The 14,281-nt window shown below is 40.5% G+C and overlaps 1 protein-coding gene across 3 annotated transcripts in view; it reads left to right on the top strand.

The window, feature by feature from the left end:
- The first annotated feature begins 4,922 nt into the window (after positions 1–4,922).
- ANO10 (anoctamin 10) overlaps positions 4,923–14,281 on the top strand; it is a 121,466-nt gene continuing 112,107 nt past the window's right edge. The window contains exons 1-6 of one of the 3 annotated variants that reach the window (XM_066193839.1): positions 6,142–6,246; positions 7,124–7,223; positions 8,161–8,334; positions 9,370–9,552; positions 10,964–11,098; positions 12,631–12,750. In XM_066193839.1, the coding sequence (XP_066049936.1) occupies positions 8,175–8,334; positions 9,370–9,552; positions 10,964–11,098; positions 12,631–12,750 (598 nt within the window). In that variant the 5' untranslated portion in view covers positions 6,142–6,246; positions 7,124–7,223; positions 8,161–8,174. Of the gene's footprint in view, positions 5,004–6,141; positions 6,247–7,123; positions 7,224–8,160; positions 8,335–9,369; positions 9,553–10,963; positions 11,099–12,630; positions 12,751–14,281 lie in introns of those variants that run through there. The other 2 variants (XM_066193832.1, XM_066193847.1) reach the window with 2 other exon arrangements.

Below are 14,281 nucleotides of genomic sequence, written 5' to 3'. Positions count from 1 at the left end.
AAACTACATTCTTTTAGGAATCAAGGGATAACTTGTAGAAACAGAAGGCCATATAGATTAATCAGAAGTACTGTAACCTCAGTAGTCTCACGGCTCCATTTGTCTAAGTGCAGCATAATTCAGCCTTTTTGCTCCTGACACTATCACAATAATGTTAACTAGACCCCAGTGGTTAATTGTGAAGTTTTTACATGAATTAATGTATTATTTTCACAAGTTCAGGGAGGCTCTGTAAGCCAAAATTCTAGCTCACCATTTGGGGCATCCTAAACATTGACACATGCATCTCAAAAGAAAATCAGAAAGGATACATTGTTTTCAAAGTTCTGTGATGAAATTTTGAAACACTTCTTCATGTACAGTAAAATTACTGACTTTATTCACTTTCCCAAAACATAAAGATCACTTGGCTTGCTGGATCTCCCTCATGATCGCCCAGCTGTGCTGGCTACTCTAATACTGAGGAAATAAACATAGAATCATTTAGGTTGGAAAGAACCTCTAAGATCATTGAGTCCAACTGTTAACCCAGCAGTGCAAAGTCCATCACTAAGCCATGTCCCCAAGTGCCACATCTACATGGCTTTTAAACACCTCCGGGGATGGTGACTCAACCACTTCCCTGAGCAGTCTGTTCCAAGCCTTGACAACCTTTTCAGTGGAGAAGTTTTTCCTCATACCCAATCTAAACCTTCCCTGGTGCAACTTGAGGCTATTTCCTCTTGTCCTACTAGTTGCCTGGGAGAAAATGCCAACCCCCACCTTGTTACACACTCCTTTCAGGTGGTTGCAGAGAGTGATAAGGTCCCCTCTGAATCTCCTTTTCTCCAGGCTAAACAACCCCCGATCCCTCAGTTCCCTATGCTCCTCATAGGACTTGTGATCTCGTCCTTGCACCGGGTTGATTGCCACTCTCTGGACTTGCTCCACCATCTCAATGTCTTCCTTGGAGTGAAGGGTCTAGAACTGGACACAGGACTTGAGGTGCAGCCTGACCAATCCAAAGTCCAGGGGGAGATCACAGCCCTATTCCTGCTAGTCACAGGATTTTGATAAAGGCTAGGATGCTGTTTGCCTTGATAACCTTAAATTTATTTTTCTTCACATATAAATGATGAATGACATCTTACGCATGTTTTATCTTTTACTTGCTCCTCCCGGGTAATAATTTGAAAATGGTTTATCTTACCTTTTCCTGGCTTAGGCAGTTTGATCCTCCTCTTTTTATGTTGTTTCCATTTTGTTGGACAGGACAGGGCTTTTTGTTCCCAGATGATCTTATTTGGAAATAGATACCTAAGGTAAAACTAAATGTTTCTAATCAGATGGACACAGTGTTAAATGGAAGAGATGTGTCTTCCTTGTACCTTACAGATTATAATTAATCAGCTTTGTTGTTCAGTGTTGATGAATCAAAGCTTTCATACTTTGACACAAACCGTACTTGTACTGCCTGAACACACTTACGTGAAAATTCCTGTTAGAATGTAAAAATTGTGCCAAGTGTGACTCAAAAAATAACTTACCCTCCATTTGCAGGAATGCAATTTAATAATGTTTATTACACTTTTGGAAAGATTCTGTATAATTGACAAAAAAGTCATTGAAAATTGGTAAAATGTCACTGCATCTTACTCTGACAAGCACATCGAAATTTAATTACTAAAATTTTAATGTAATTGTTATTAATAACATGATAAAGTAAATAATGTTAGCCTTAAACTTTAGGTATCTCATCATCCATTTTGCACTCAAACTAATACGTCATTACCTTGTGAATTAAAAGGATATTTTGCTGTTAGTTGGTCATTACTTTTATGATAACATAGCATTCCAGTATGGCTCAAAACCTAGATAAAGGTAAATCTCACGAGAATGATTGCTATTATATATGACTTCAGATAAGAGTCAATATTAATCTCATTATGTGTCTATATGAAGTATGGTTGTCACACTGCATATACATCTACATGCATTTGAATTAATGAGGATTGCTGTATGGAAAGGTGCTTTCCTTGTGCCAGCTCTTTAACCTTTATCTGAGTTTATTTAAATCACTGAAAGAGATCAAAGCAAAACAAACCAAAAGTGTGCGGTTTCCTATAGGGCTGGCAAATTGAATGGACTTTGAGATGTATCTGGTGAATGCCAGAGTTGGCTTAAGTGTAGGGCAGAGCCTTAGATCTCACAATGTGGGTACAGGGAGAAGGAAATGATAATGGTGGACTGGGAGTGAGATCTCACCCTTTTAGTGGCAGTGAGATGTTGACGGGTCTCAGCTAGCCATTGAACTATACCCAAAATATGGTTGAAGTTTCAGCTAGGTGTAAAAACCAGTTTCACTTCGTGGTAAGTTAATGGGTTCTTAATTTAGTTCAGTACTGTGGTAGTCATTAGTCCAAGGAGAAGAGAGTTAACCACAGAATAAAAATAAATCCTCTGCTCTTGAAATTTTCATGGATTCTTCTTTTGTCTCTCTTTTTTCCCCTTTTTCTTCCTGCCTTACCACAGCTCATCCATTCTACTATGTCTGCAGTCTGCATGGTGCCTGACAGAGACAGACCATGAAAATGCTATAATCAGCTAGCAGAATCACAAGGCTGGACTACAGTCACTAACAAGCTTGGGATTTATATTTATCTACAGTGCTAGTGCAGTTTGCAATTTAGGATGGGCATACCTGATTCATCTTTAAATTAGCTAATCCTCTTAAGAGCAAATTTCTAGCCTCCACAACACTGTGATTGGCACAAAGTAATTTACTTTTTGCCATCATGGTGAGACTGTTTCCACTGCGCCAGCAATGTATGTGTGTGTAGATTACTTTGTAGACACATCCACCATCTCTTTATGAATCCTATTTTTCTTCTGTGAATACAGCATTATGTGCTAACTGTTATGCATGGCTAGCAAAATGTGAACTTTCTAGAGAGAAACAGAGAGTGTAGCAGTAAAGAATTCATTGCATAGCAAGAATGTGACACCTAGTGGATACACGACATTGAGGAAATGTGACAGTCTTATCAAGCAATATTGCAGTAAGATAACCCTGTCCAACAGAAAAGTTAATTTGCGAGCAGAAAAGAGATTGATTTTGAATGACTATTTGCATGGGCCAAAGTAATTGCATAATATCGAGTCCCCACTGAAAACTCATAAATGTAGGCGGTGTCAGAGTTTTAAAAGAATTGTTTATGAACTACTAGAAGACTGAAGAAGTCAGGCTGAGAAGGCCAGAGACCCGAAGCCCATGAAAACAGTGTGGATATTCATGAGATGCATCATAACTGGAGACATCCAACATGCAAAACACAAGAAAAAGGTCTAAACCCCCCTTTTTGTTAAACCCACCTCTTTGTTACTGCCATACTACTTCTTCAGGATGTGAGAGTTTTCACAGTAGGTGATGCTCAGAGATGAATAACTATATGGTGAAGCCACTGGAAGCTGGACAAGACTGAAACACTGCTTAAGAAGTCTGACATTCTGCCCAAACTATCTGATACAGATGGTGTCTGTCTTCTACTCTCCATTGCAGTCTCTAGTACCTAAATTTCAAGTATTCTGCATATTTCCATTTTTCATGGTGCCCTAGACCCTCACAGCTTCGCTGGCTATAAATACTAGAAAAATTCATCACCAAAAGCTAGTATTTTATACTCACTACCAAACACAAATCCAAATTTCATCACAAAATTTACATACAAATATCTCTCTTTGTTTCAAAATATGCTGAAAAATCTTCCCCAAGCCCCACAGGGGAGCATACTTTTCTGGCCACATCCTTTGCCTGCCACCACTGCTTTACAGTCACACTTCTTGTTTCCTAGCTACAAATGGATGCTTGGAACTATATTGTCTACAAAAGTCTTGGTATCAAAATGCAAAAATGTTCTCTTTTCCTGTACAAAATGATGTTTGGAAAAGTAACTGACCCAGCTGAAGTGCAGGATTTTTATAACTAAAGCTCCAGAAGGAGGTTTGGGCCACATCCAGAGAAGGACACGAGCCAGCAGTGTGCCCAGGTGGCGAGGAAGGCCAATGGCATCTTGACATCTATCAGGAATAGTGTGGCTATCAGGACTGGAGAACTGATTGACCCCCTGTACTTAATACAAGTGGGGCCACACTGAACTGTGTCCGGTTCTGGATCCCTCAATTCAGGAAGGACATTGAGGTGCTGGAGCGAGTCCAGAGAAGGGCAATGGAGTTGGTGAAGGATCTGGAACACAAGTCCTATGAGGAGTGGCTGAGGGAGCTGGGGGTGTTTAGCCTGGACCAGAGGAGGTTCAGGGGTGACCTTACTGCTCTCTACAACCACCTGAAAGGAGGCAGTAGCCAGGTGAGGTTTGGTTTCTTGTCTCAGGAAACCAGTGCAGGACAAGAGCTGCGCCAGGGGAGGTTTAGGTTGGACATCAAGAGGAATTTCTTCACAGAAAGGATGAATAAATATTGGAATGGACTGTCCTAGGAGTTGGTGGGGGTACTGTCCCTGAAGGTGTTTAAGGAAAGACAGGACGTGGCACTCAGTGCCATGGTCTGGTTGACCCAGTGCTGTTCAGTCATAGGTTGGACTCGATGGCCTTAGAAGTCTTTTCCAACCTAATTGATTCTGTGATTCTGTGACAGGAGGCAGCACAGGCAGCAAAAGGGGGAAATAAACAAGAGAATGAAGTGTCCATACGACACTGGCGGTCCATACGAGCGCTGCTGAAACACTGACATTGGAGCATTGAAAACACTGGCATTGGAGCATTTTTACAACACTGAGGCGGAGCATTATTAAAACGCCGGCGCCGGAGCGTTTCGGAAGGCCGCAGAAGGGGCGGGCGGGCGGGCACGGGCCGGGCAGGGCCGCGGCGGGGGCGTGGCCAGCGGCAGCGGCGGGCGGTGTCACGCTGGGCCGGCCCGGCGCCCATCCTGGCAGCGCCCGCTGCCTGCGGCCGCCGCCCGCCTCCTCCTCCGCCCCGCCCCGCCCTGCGGATGTGGAGCCGGCACCGGCGGTGAGTGGGGAGTGGGCGGCCGGGACTCAGCCGGAGGGGGCTCTCGCTGCCTGCGCCGCCGCTAGGGGAGGAGCCTCCGCCCTTCCCGCCCACCCCGCCGCGGAGCCAGTGCCGAGCCTGGGCAGCCGTGCCACCCCCGGCGCTTCCCCCGCCGCCCCGGCAGCGCTCGGGGTGGTGTTGGCGGCGTGCGGCCGCTTTGGGCTGCGGGCTATGGGCTGCGGGGGCAGTGGCGCAGGGCGGCGGCCGGGCCGGGGCAGGCAGTGAGTCACCGGCCGTGCTGGCGGCGGGGCCGGCCGGGCTGCTCTCCTCCCCGGTATTTGGGTTCCTAAAAAAGGAGAGCGAGGCGCAGCCTGGCAGTGGGAAGGAGCCGTGATGGGCCGGCTTAGAGCGGGCACGGCCCGGACGTGGCGGCTCCCGGGGCCGCCGAGCGGCTGGAGGCTGGGCGGTGAGCCCGGCTCTGACCCGCTCTGCGCCGACATGCCCTGGAAAAAGGGCTGCAGCTCCTCTGCCCTGAGCTGGCAGGGTGGTCCTTGGTCATGGGTTGGAGTCGGTGGTCCCAGAGGTCTTTTCCGACCTAGTGAGTTGTGAGCGCCGCCCAGCCATTCCGTGAGAGCGGCAGCTCGGGGCTTTGAGGGTCTTCTTGAGCTGCTCCCTGGGCAGCTGAGTCTGTCACTAGTTACACTGTTTGTAGGATGAAGAAGAGGCCAAATAACCTCCCAAATTACCTCCAGTGGGGTCTGTGCTGGGCGTTGGACAACCTGTTAGGAAAATACGTTTTGGAAACACACAAGCGTGATTTGGGAGAGTGCTTCAGCTCTGTTGAGTTTTTAGTAGTAATAAGCCTGAAAATAACAAACTGAAAAAGACTAGTTTTGGGTTAGATATTAGGAAGAAATTCCTCACTGCGAGGGTGGTGAGGCACTGGAACAGGGTGCCCAGAGAAGCTGTGGATGCCTCATCCCTGGCAGCGTTCAAGGCCAGGTTGGATGGGACTCTGAGTAGCCTCATCTAGTGGAAGGTGTTTCTACCCATGGCGGGGGAATTGGAACTCGGTGATCTTTGTAGTACCTCCAGACCAAGCCATTCTTTGATTCTGTGATGGTTCTGTGATTCTTACACAGTCACCATCCAAGGACGATGATTCTGAATAAATGATAGGAGCCAAATTCACTGAGTAGCACCCTGTTTATTAAAAAGGCTGTTTTCAAGAGATAACTGTTCTGCAAAGTGATATTCTTAACCAGTAGGTATTATTTAGTAATTATCTAGTGCTTTTCATTCTTAGAATTCTTTAGAAATGGCAATATACATGATGTGTCAGGCATAATTTTAGCAAACCCCTGCAAACCCCTGATTATGGATAGTGATGCATTAAGGTGCAGTGACTTGTTAAGACAGTGTAGTTACAAGCTCATCGCTTGTAATGTTTTTTCTCTGTTTGGTTCATTCTGTTTGTGCAGGTACATATCTGAAATTTTTAAAAATACTTTATTAATCCAGTGCTTTTTTTTTTAAAGACATGAGTACTTGGGTTCAGAGCTGTAAATCTATATGTTGCAGAACTGTGTGCATGTGAAAAGGCAAGTGAAACTAACCAAAAGCCCCATTGAAATTTGGCTTGAAAGCTTTTTTTTTTAAGTCGAAATTGACATATTTAATAGACTTGTTTATTATATGCATATGTTTACAGTATCACTGTATTTTGTAGGATAATTTATATGAAATACTGGAGACTGATTTGTCCTTGAATCACAGAAGTATAATGGTCATAAAAGCTGAACTGCATCCTTAGAGCAACTTCCTTAGAAATTAAGTATTTTAAAAGGAGTGGGGAAACTGCTTAAAGACAGTGGGGGAATTCCCTTCTTCAGTCAAGTTAATTGCAAAAAAAACCCCAAAGAACCCAAAACCAAAAGCCCACCAAACCTTCCCCTCACTTTTAAATTTAGTAAACTAAATCTGTAATAGGTTTTTTGTTTGGGGTTTTTTTTTTTTAACTTTTTTTTTTAATGGAGTAGGTTAGTTACCAGATGTATTGTTTTCTATCTTATTCTAAGTTGCTTTATGAAGCATGATACTATGATCTCTGTAGAATAATTTTTATAAAATTTGTTAACAAGACAAAAGAGGAGTGGCTGGGGTTGTTCCGCCTGAAGAAAAGAAGGCTGAGAGGAGACCTTATCACTCTCTACAGCTACCTGAAAAAGAAGTTGATGCAAGGTGGGAGTCTGCCAAGTAACAAGTGATAAAACAAGAGAAAATGGCTTCAAGTTGTGCCATTAAAATTCTGTGGAAAATTTCATCATGGAAAGGGTTGCCAGGCATTGAAACAGGCTGTCCAGGGAAATGGTTGAGTCACCATCCCTGAAGATATTTAAAAGCTCTGTAGATGTGACTCTTAGGGACATTGTTTAGTGGTGGACATGGAAGTTCTGCATTAATGGTTGGACTCTATCTTGAAGGCCTTTTCCAGTCTAAATGGGTCAGTGAGCCTATAAAGGCCTGCTTAGATAATTTGGATTATTTACACATAAAGTTGTGCTGTCAGTGCTTTACAGCTGGACTTTGTCACAGAGCGCTTGCTTTATAGGTTCCAAAAAGTCATTTAAGTGCTTTGAGTTGAATTTGCCTATCAGTATGATAGGTGTTTTACCTACCCAAGGTGATACAAGTTTCGTTGGTATGGTTAAAGCTTCACGAGATTAACTGAGAAGGTTCTTCCTTAGTATGTGTTTGCATACTCATACCACGAGAAGCTTACTGACTTTTGAATACCTGTTTGACTAAATTTCTGTCAATGTTTTATTTTGCTGGCAAATAGACTGTCAGAAGTTGCAGGCTGTTGTTTTTGAGGGTAGTTTCACCTTATTGATTTGTTTTAATTTATTTATTTCCTTTTCTCTCATTACTGCTTTGCTATACGTAGCAACAACAGTTTTTCTGCCTAGAGAGTAGGACTTAAATGCCACGGAAGATCAGTAGCATCTTGACAACTGCAGAGGTTACTCAGCCTGGTACTAGTCAGTGCATAAAAGTGTACACCCATGCCTTTGATAAGCACAGACGTGTGTAACTCACTGCAGTAAAGTTTTGTGTTTTTTAGATTTGTACCAGATATTTTTTAGCACTTGCCATTTTGTTTTGGTTTTGAACTTAGCAGGCTCTTGAGAGATGGCAGAAGAAAAGAAAAAGTTGCTGGAAAGCTGGTCTTTCTTGGACACAGTTGAGTCTAACTTCAGGCCCCTGGTAGTAATTGAACTTGCAAAAGGCACCAAAGAAGAAACCATAGAATGGCTCACTAAACGAATTGTGGACAAAAAGGCAAATGGAGGTGAGTACAGTATGATCTTTGGTAGCACTTTGAAATAAAATTGGCTGTCACCGTAATAGGAAGACATACAGAAAATTAGTTTTCAGGGAATTTGTGGTATAATGATTGTTTGCCAGTCTCATTTAGTTTTGCATTTTTTGAACCCACTGAACCCTGCTATTAATGAAAACATTGGCTTAAGGTCAAATGCCAATCGAACTCTAGAATTCTTCCATTTTTTGCTCTGAAGCCCTGATAACCTAGGTTTCAATGTAGTTTTGATGTCAGTTTTTATAGCAGTTTTCTAGACACGTTTCTCCTGTTGCTTACAGAAACATGGCCAGCCTTGCCCAAATGAAGACACTTCACATCCTGTCCATAAGCCTTTGTACCATGTTGCAGAACAAAATTAAGTTAGCAGAAAGCAATTTAATCTTGAGAACTTCATGTTGGATTTTATTTATATTTTTGTCAGCATGTAGGGTCTTACAAAGGCAATAGTTCGTTACTCATTTTGGTGTGCTTCTGGAATTGAAGTTAGGCTGATTAAGTTGTAATTCCTTGGATTTTTTTTAAAACTTTATTTAAAAAAGTCATTATTTGTGGCTGTTGTAGCTTATAGTTTATGATGGGTAATATTTCTGTGGCTGATGGATTTGTGACTACAAACTTGCTTTCAGACCTCTGTTAGATAAGTGAGGGATGTCTCTGCTTCAAAAATCTAGTCTCCTTAAAACCAGTGGGACTGTTTGCAGAAGCACTTCCTTGCTTTTATGATGTGAACCTTAGGGGAATAGATCCAAACAGTGCCCATTGTTCCAGTTCATTGCTGGAGAATGCTTCAGCAGAAACAGGGGTAAATCAGGTGGTGACCTTGTAAGATTCTGAACATCGTATGTCAAATGCTGTTAAAACCTTAAGTCTTTGTGCCCTTAAAAAAAACTTTTTCAGCACTCCTGTTAGCTAGGGCCAGTACATTGGATGCTAAAATGCTAGGGCTTTTAGACCTAATTTTAATGTATTTTCTTGCTTATTTTACCCCTCTTTACTTTAAAGGTGCACAACTACTGATTACACCACTGGTTATGGAAAATGGAGTTGAAAATATTTATCTGGTTGGAGCTTCCCACTTAAGGCTGTTGCTGGGAGCTGAAAGTGTAGGTTTGGTGAAGGAATGCAGTGATAACTCAATGAGGACTTTTACATACAGCAGTAGAAAAACTTTCAAACATTTTGCAGGTAAGCAATTTAGGAATGTAGGAATCTTTGTCATTGCAAAGTGGTGACTAAAGATTATCTAAGCAATTACACTGCTAAATCTTTTACGGTCTTTCTGTTCCTTGGAATGGTAACTGTGAACAGCAAGTGGAAGACCAAGCCATGAAGAAAATACTTGTTCTTAACTATGGAAATTTAGGTTATATAATAAATTTTGGTTTCTTTCACATGGCTTAAATTTTTTGTTTGTCTTTTCCTTCATGCTTTTCTATGCTCAAAATAGTCTCTTATTTGTGTAAAAGATTTTTGTACAAAATAAGACAAGTAAAAGAGTTGATAAACATGATTTTATGATTAAGAATCCATGTTACGAATTAATGTAGCAATTTAATTTCTGTGAGCCAGTGTTGAGACTTATTATCTTAAAATTAGCTGGAAAAAATAGAAACATTTTTCTCTATTACATGTACACATCAAACAAACAATAATTAACACTACAGGCACTTTCAGTGGGATTTGGGCATGATTAGTGGAATAGTTCCTTTTCCTCTTTTATTTTGTGGGGATGCCAACACAGGAACATTTCCTTTTAAATGTGATGGTTGTAGGGTATTTAACGTCCCTATAGTGGCAGAACTCATTTTTTGCTCTGCAGGTAAATATTGGAGTTCTGGCTTAGTCTTGCCGATACTTTCAATGTGCCTTTTTGAGTGATGCCTATCACCACATTTTCAATATAAAGATTCTTGGATCTGCCTGAAACAATTTTTAAGTTTGGTTGTTCAGTGGCAATTTTGCTCAACACCACTGCTGTGCAATAACCGTTGCAGTGTCTTTAGTTTTGTGACCTTGCTTTCCTGAAATTAGGAAGTCTTTAGAAGAGTTGTCAGTTGCAAAAGTGCCACTTCAATTTCTTTCATGCCTTTACAGTGTTAATGCAAATCTGACACAAATTCCGCTGCTAACAGAATCTCTAGAATTAGCTGAATTTTCAACTGCTGTAAATATATTTTTGGATGTATCTCCTGTTATTTTCTCTTCTTAAAAGCACATAGGTAATTTTAGTTTTGTCCAGGTGCAATCAGAGAAATTGTCACCTAGAAAAGACCCTTCAATCTATGTTGTCTTGATAGTATTTCTGGTTGCCCAGTTAAACTAATACTATACTGTTATTATTTGTATTAGTTTTGTTGATGTTTTAGCTTCTTAATGTATTTAGGGCAATCCCTATAGTTTCTTATTCCTAAGGGGGAAAAAACTGTTTTTATCTCAAGGATAAAACAATTGTTTCCATGATGATAATCTGATGGGTTTGACATAGGTTTGTTGCTGTAATTTTTTTTTCCCAATTCTGGTAATTTTTTGTAGGTGTTTGCTGTCAGGGTTGTATTCCTGTGCTGCACCATTTCATACAACTTTCCTTTTTATTTAGATGACAATCACAATTTCCTCACAATGGCAGAATGTCAGTACATCATCAAACATGAACTTGAAAATTTGAGAGCCAAAGATGAAAAAATGATCCCTGGATATCCTCAGGCAAAGCTGTACCCAGGAAAATCAATTGGTAAATAATGTAGTTTGTTGCCTCTAGCTCACTGTGTTGATGTAGGATAGTGTTCATGGTGAAAAAGAATTAATTTTCCTGCAGTGAAGAGAAATCCTTCAGACGTTCAAGTCTCACTGTTTTTAACCAACTTTGTTTTTTCACTGCTTCAGTAATAGGACAAAAGGCAATGGATGCACAATACAACAAGAGAAATTCTGAATAGGTATCAAGAAACCATTTTTCTCAACAGGATAATCACCATTTGATCAGGGTTCTAAAGTGATTGTTGGTAAGAGAGAGAGATTTCTAAATCCTTGCTAGACAAGGCCCTGAGCAGCCCAACTTAAGCCACACCTGCCTTTAGCAGGAAGGTGGACTGCATTGCTTCCAGAGGGCCTTCCATCCTGAGTTGTTCTGTGAGGCTGAGGCTCTGGCCTTAAATTGTTTTCAGCTGGATAGTTTTTGCACATGTTGATGTTAGCCATTATTTTTAATTAATACCAAAAGTATTTATTATTTAAGTTACATGATTGAATACTTGGATTCTCTCTGTATAAGAATACTGGAATGAGTACCTGTGCTCCAGAGTTACCAATTTCATAATACGAAGGAAGTTTTATTTATTTGGTTTCACTGATCTTCCTCTTTGCTTCAAGAGCTTTTCCTTTTCATGGGAGAAAGAAGCATTGAGAGCTGGCGCTATTTTTACAGTAGCTGGAAGTAGTTTGTTGGCGGAGATGCTACAGATTCTTAGGAGAATGTATCTTAATTGTATGTCCTTTTATTAACAGTATCTTTATTCATTAGTGTTGGTCATCAAAGAGGGAGATCTGTGCATTTTAGTGGTTCAAAAAATGTAAATAAATGTAGATGTCAGTCAGGTTTACATTGGTGATTTTTTTATATAGCTAAGATATTTTTCTAGTTTTGTCAAGCAGATGATGATGAGAAATAGTAAAATACTGTCACACTTCCAGTGCCTCCCTGCTTTTTAATTTATTTTTTTCCCTGTGGTTGTAACTTCAGAGCAGTTTCTTAATTGTTTATCCACACATGTAGTATTGCTTTCTATAACAGAACTAAATACAAATTGTGGAATATATAGTTTGTTTGCAATGATGAAGTGATGTAATTTATGAAATAGTAGAAACGGATAATTCAAATGTTTTTTTGTATCTTTCCCATAATTAATACAACAATGACTTTGTGGCTATCGCCACAGTGCTACATGTGGCATTTCAGTCCTGACCTGTAGCACTTTCTGCTGTTGAAGTTGCATCTGGTTATATTGCAAAGCTGTGGAGTAGTTATTATATGTAAAACGGTTGCTCTTTATGTTCCAGTGGACAGCACAGTATTTGCAGGAATAGGTATAATTGCTCTCTATAATTTTTTAATTAGCATGAGAACTTTTCTTAGGATTTGAGTGCTAGATCTATTTAAAAAAAACTTTAGGCTTCCTAAATACACAACATAACCTATTTACTTACGTCAACTTCACTGACCTTTGAAGGAGTGCCAGGTATCTATTTTTTTCTTTTCTCTTCTAGTGAGAAGATTATTGACCAGTGGTATTCTTGTTCAAATTTTCCCTCTGCATGATAGAGAAGACTTGAAAAAGCTTAGTCACAGCTGGTATGGCCGAGTGAAAGTTGGTTATCAACCTTTAGGTATGTGATCAGCCTTTGCATTTTGGTCATGCAGTGGTGTCGTGAAATTAGACCACTGCTCTTTTACCATTTGGACAGGTTTTTCCTTTTTTAGTGTTTCCTGTGTGACCTGCTAAAGGTGGTTCTAGACTTGCAAAATTGGTGGTTCCAGAATCTGCAGATTCAGTGTCTGTGAGTTTCCATGTAATAGCAGTCTGCACATCACAAATCTTCCCCACCCATCAGTAAACCGGGAGTGGTCCAAAGCCAAGGCTGTTTTTTCAAGCTGACTCTTGTCAAGCTCCCACGGATCTGGAACTCCCAAAGCTTTTTTGTGTTGGAGGTGTGTCAAAAGTGTATTTACAACTGTTTGTTTTAAATTCATTGTCTGAATGAAGACTGTATGTTGTTGGTTGCCAGCGTCACTTGAGTATATTTTAGACACTGAATCATCTTAAAATGAATATAGTTTTTAGTCTGGCAATGTGGAAAGTTAAGTTCTAAACTCTAAACCTGTAAACTTTGTTTAAAAATAAGAAAATAAGCATTTGGGAGCTTGCCTGGTTTTAAATCTCTGGGTATTACAGTTGCCTGAGGTACTTTCCTGAGCTGCAGGAAGTTAAAGATCTGTCTTGATAATGCCTGCCTCCAGAGTATTGTGTTAGGTGCCTGATTGTGTGCTGCTCTTTTGTTTATGTGAGAAAGGGTTTTCTTTGGACTGACACTGAATCCGTACAAAATTTTGAAGTAAATTCCAGGAGCCTGTTAAATATGTTCTAATTTAGAGATGTCTTTCATGTTGGAGTGTGAAATGATGCCAATGACCTACACTTTAATGCATTTGTTAATGAATTTTTGATTGACAGGCATGTTGGAGTGCTGATCCTTCTGTCTGTTTACCTTTCCTTCTTGCTTTCAGAGACTTTTATCTGGTTGACAGTTGTGAACTTCTGCTGTAGTGTTTTGTAAGCCATAAGAATATTCTGGTATTGCATGTGAGCTTTTTTTTGTGGTGGTGTATTGCAGAGGTAATGCATTGTGGTAGTGTATTTACAGTGTCAATTCAGAGGTCGTGCTTCTATGGCAGTTTCTTTAAGCTGGTAAATACAAAACAGTGGCATACAAGCAATCTGGTCATCCAAGCAGGCAAAGAAAAGAGATTTCAGCATTCTAAACTGTTTGATAGGCATTTCTGTATCTAATCACTTCTAGATTATATGCATAATAACCCTGATTTTTTTTTTATTAATAAGATAAGTGCTATGTCTTTTTGGAGGTAATATATGTCATAAAATATACTCATTACTAGTGCTTTTAAAGTTTCTGTAGCACCTGAGCAGACAAACTTACTGATTACAGTGAGTTTTCCATGTATCGATTGTCTGCTGAAGAAAGTATCTCAACCTGAGTACTCTATCTGATGTGTTTAAGATTGAAGATTTTGATACACCTGTCCATCTATTCCTTTCGTTCCTCGAGGTTTAGTGCAGCTAGCCCTTTTTCTCTGCACAAGCTGAAATAAATTTGTTTCCCAGGAGTACATATGCCAGTT

The sequence above is a fragment of the Chamaea fasciata genome, unplaced genomic scaffold (genome assembly GCF_029207755.1).
Source record: "Chamaea fasciata isolate MVZ Bird 193981 ecotype frontalis unplaced genomic scaffold, bChaFas1.0.hap1 SCAF_1, whole genome shotgun sequence".
In the NCBI taxonomy this organism is placed as follows: Eukaryota; Metazoa; Chordata; class Aves; order Passeriformes; family Sylviidae; genus Chamaea; species Chamaea fasciata.
The sequence above is the reverse complement of the archived record's forward strand: the minus strand, read 5'-3'. Positions and strand labels throughout refer to the sequence as shown.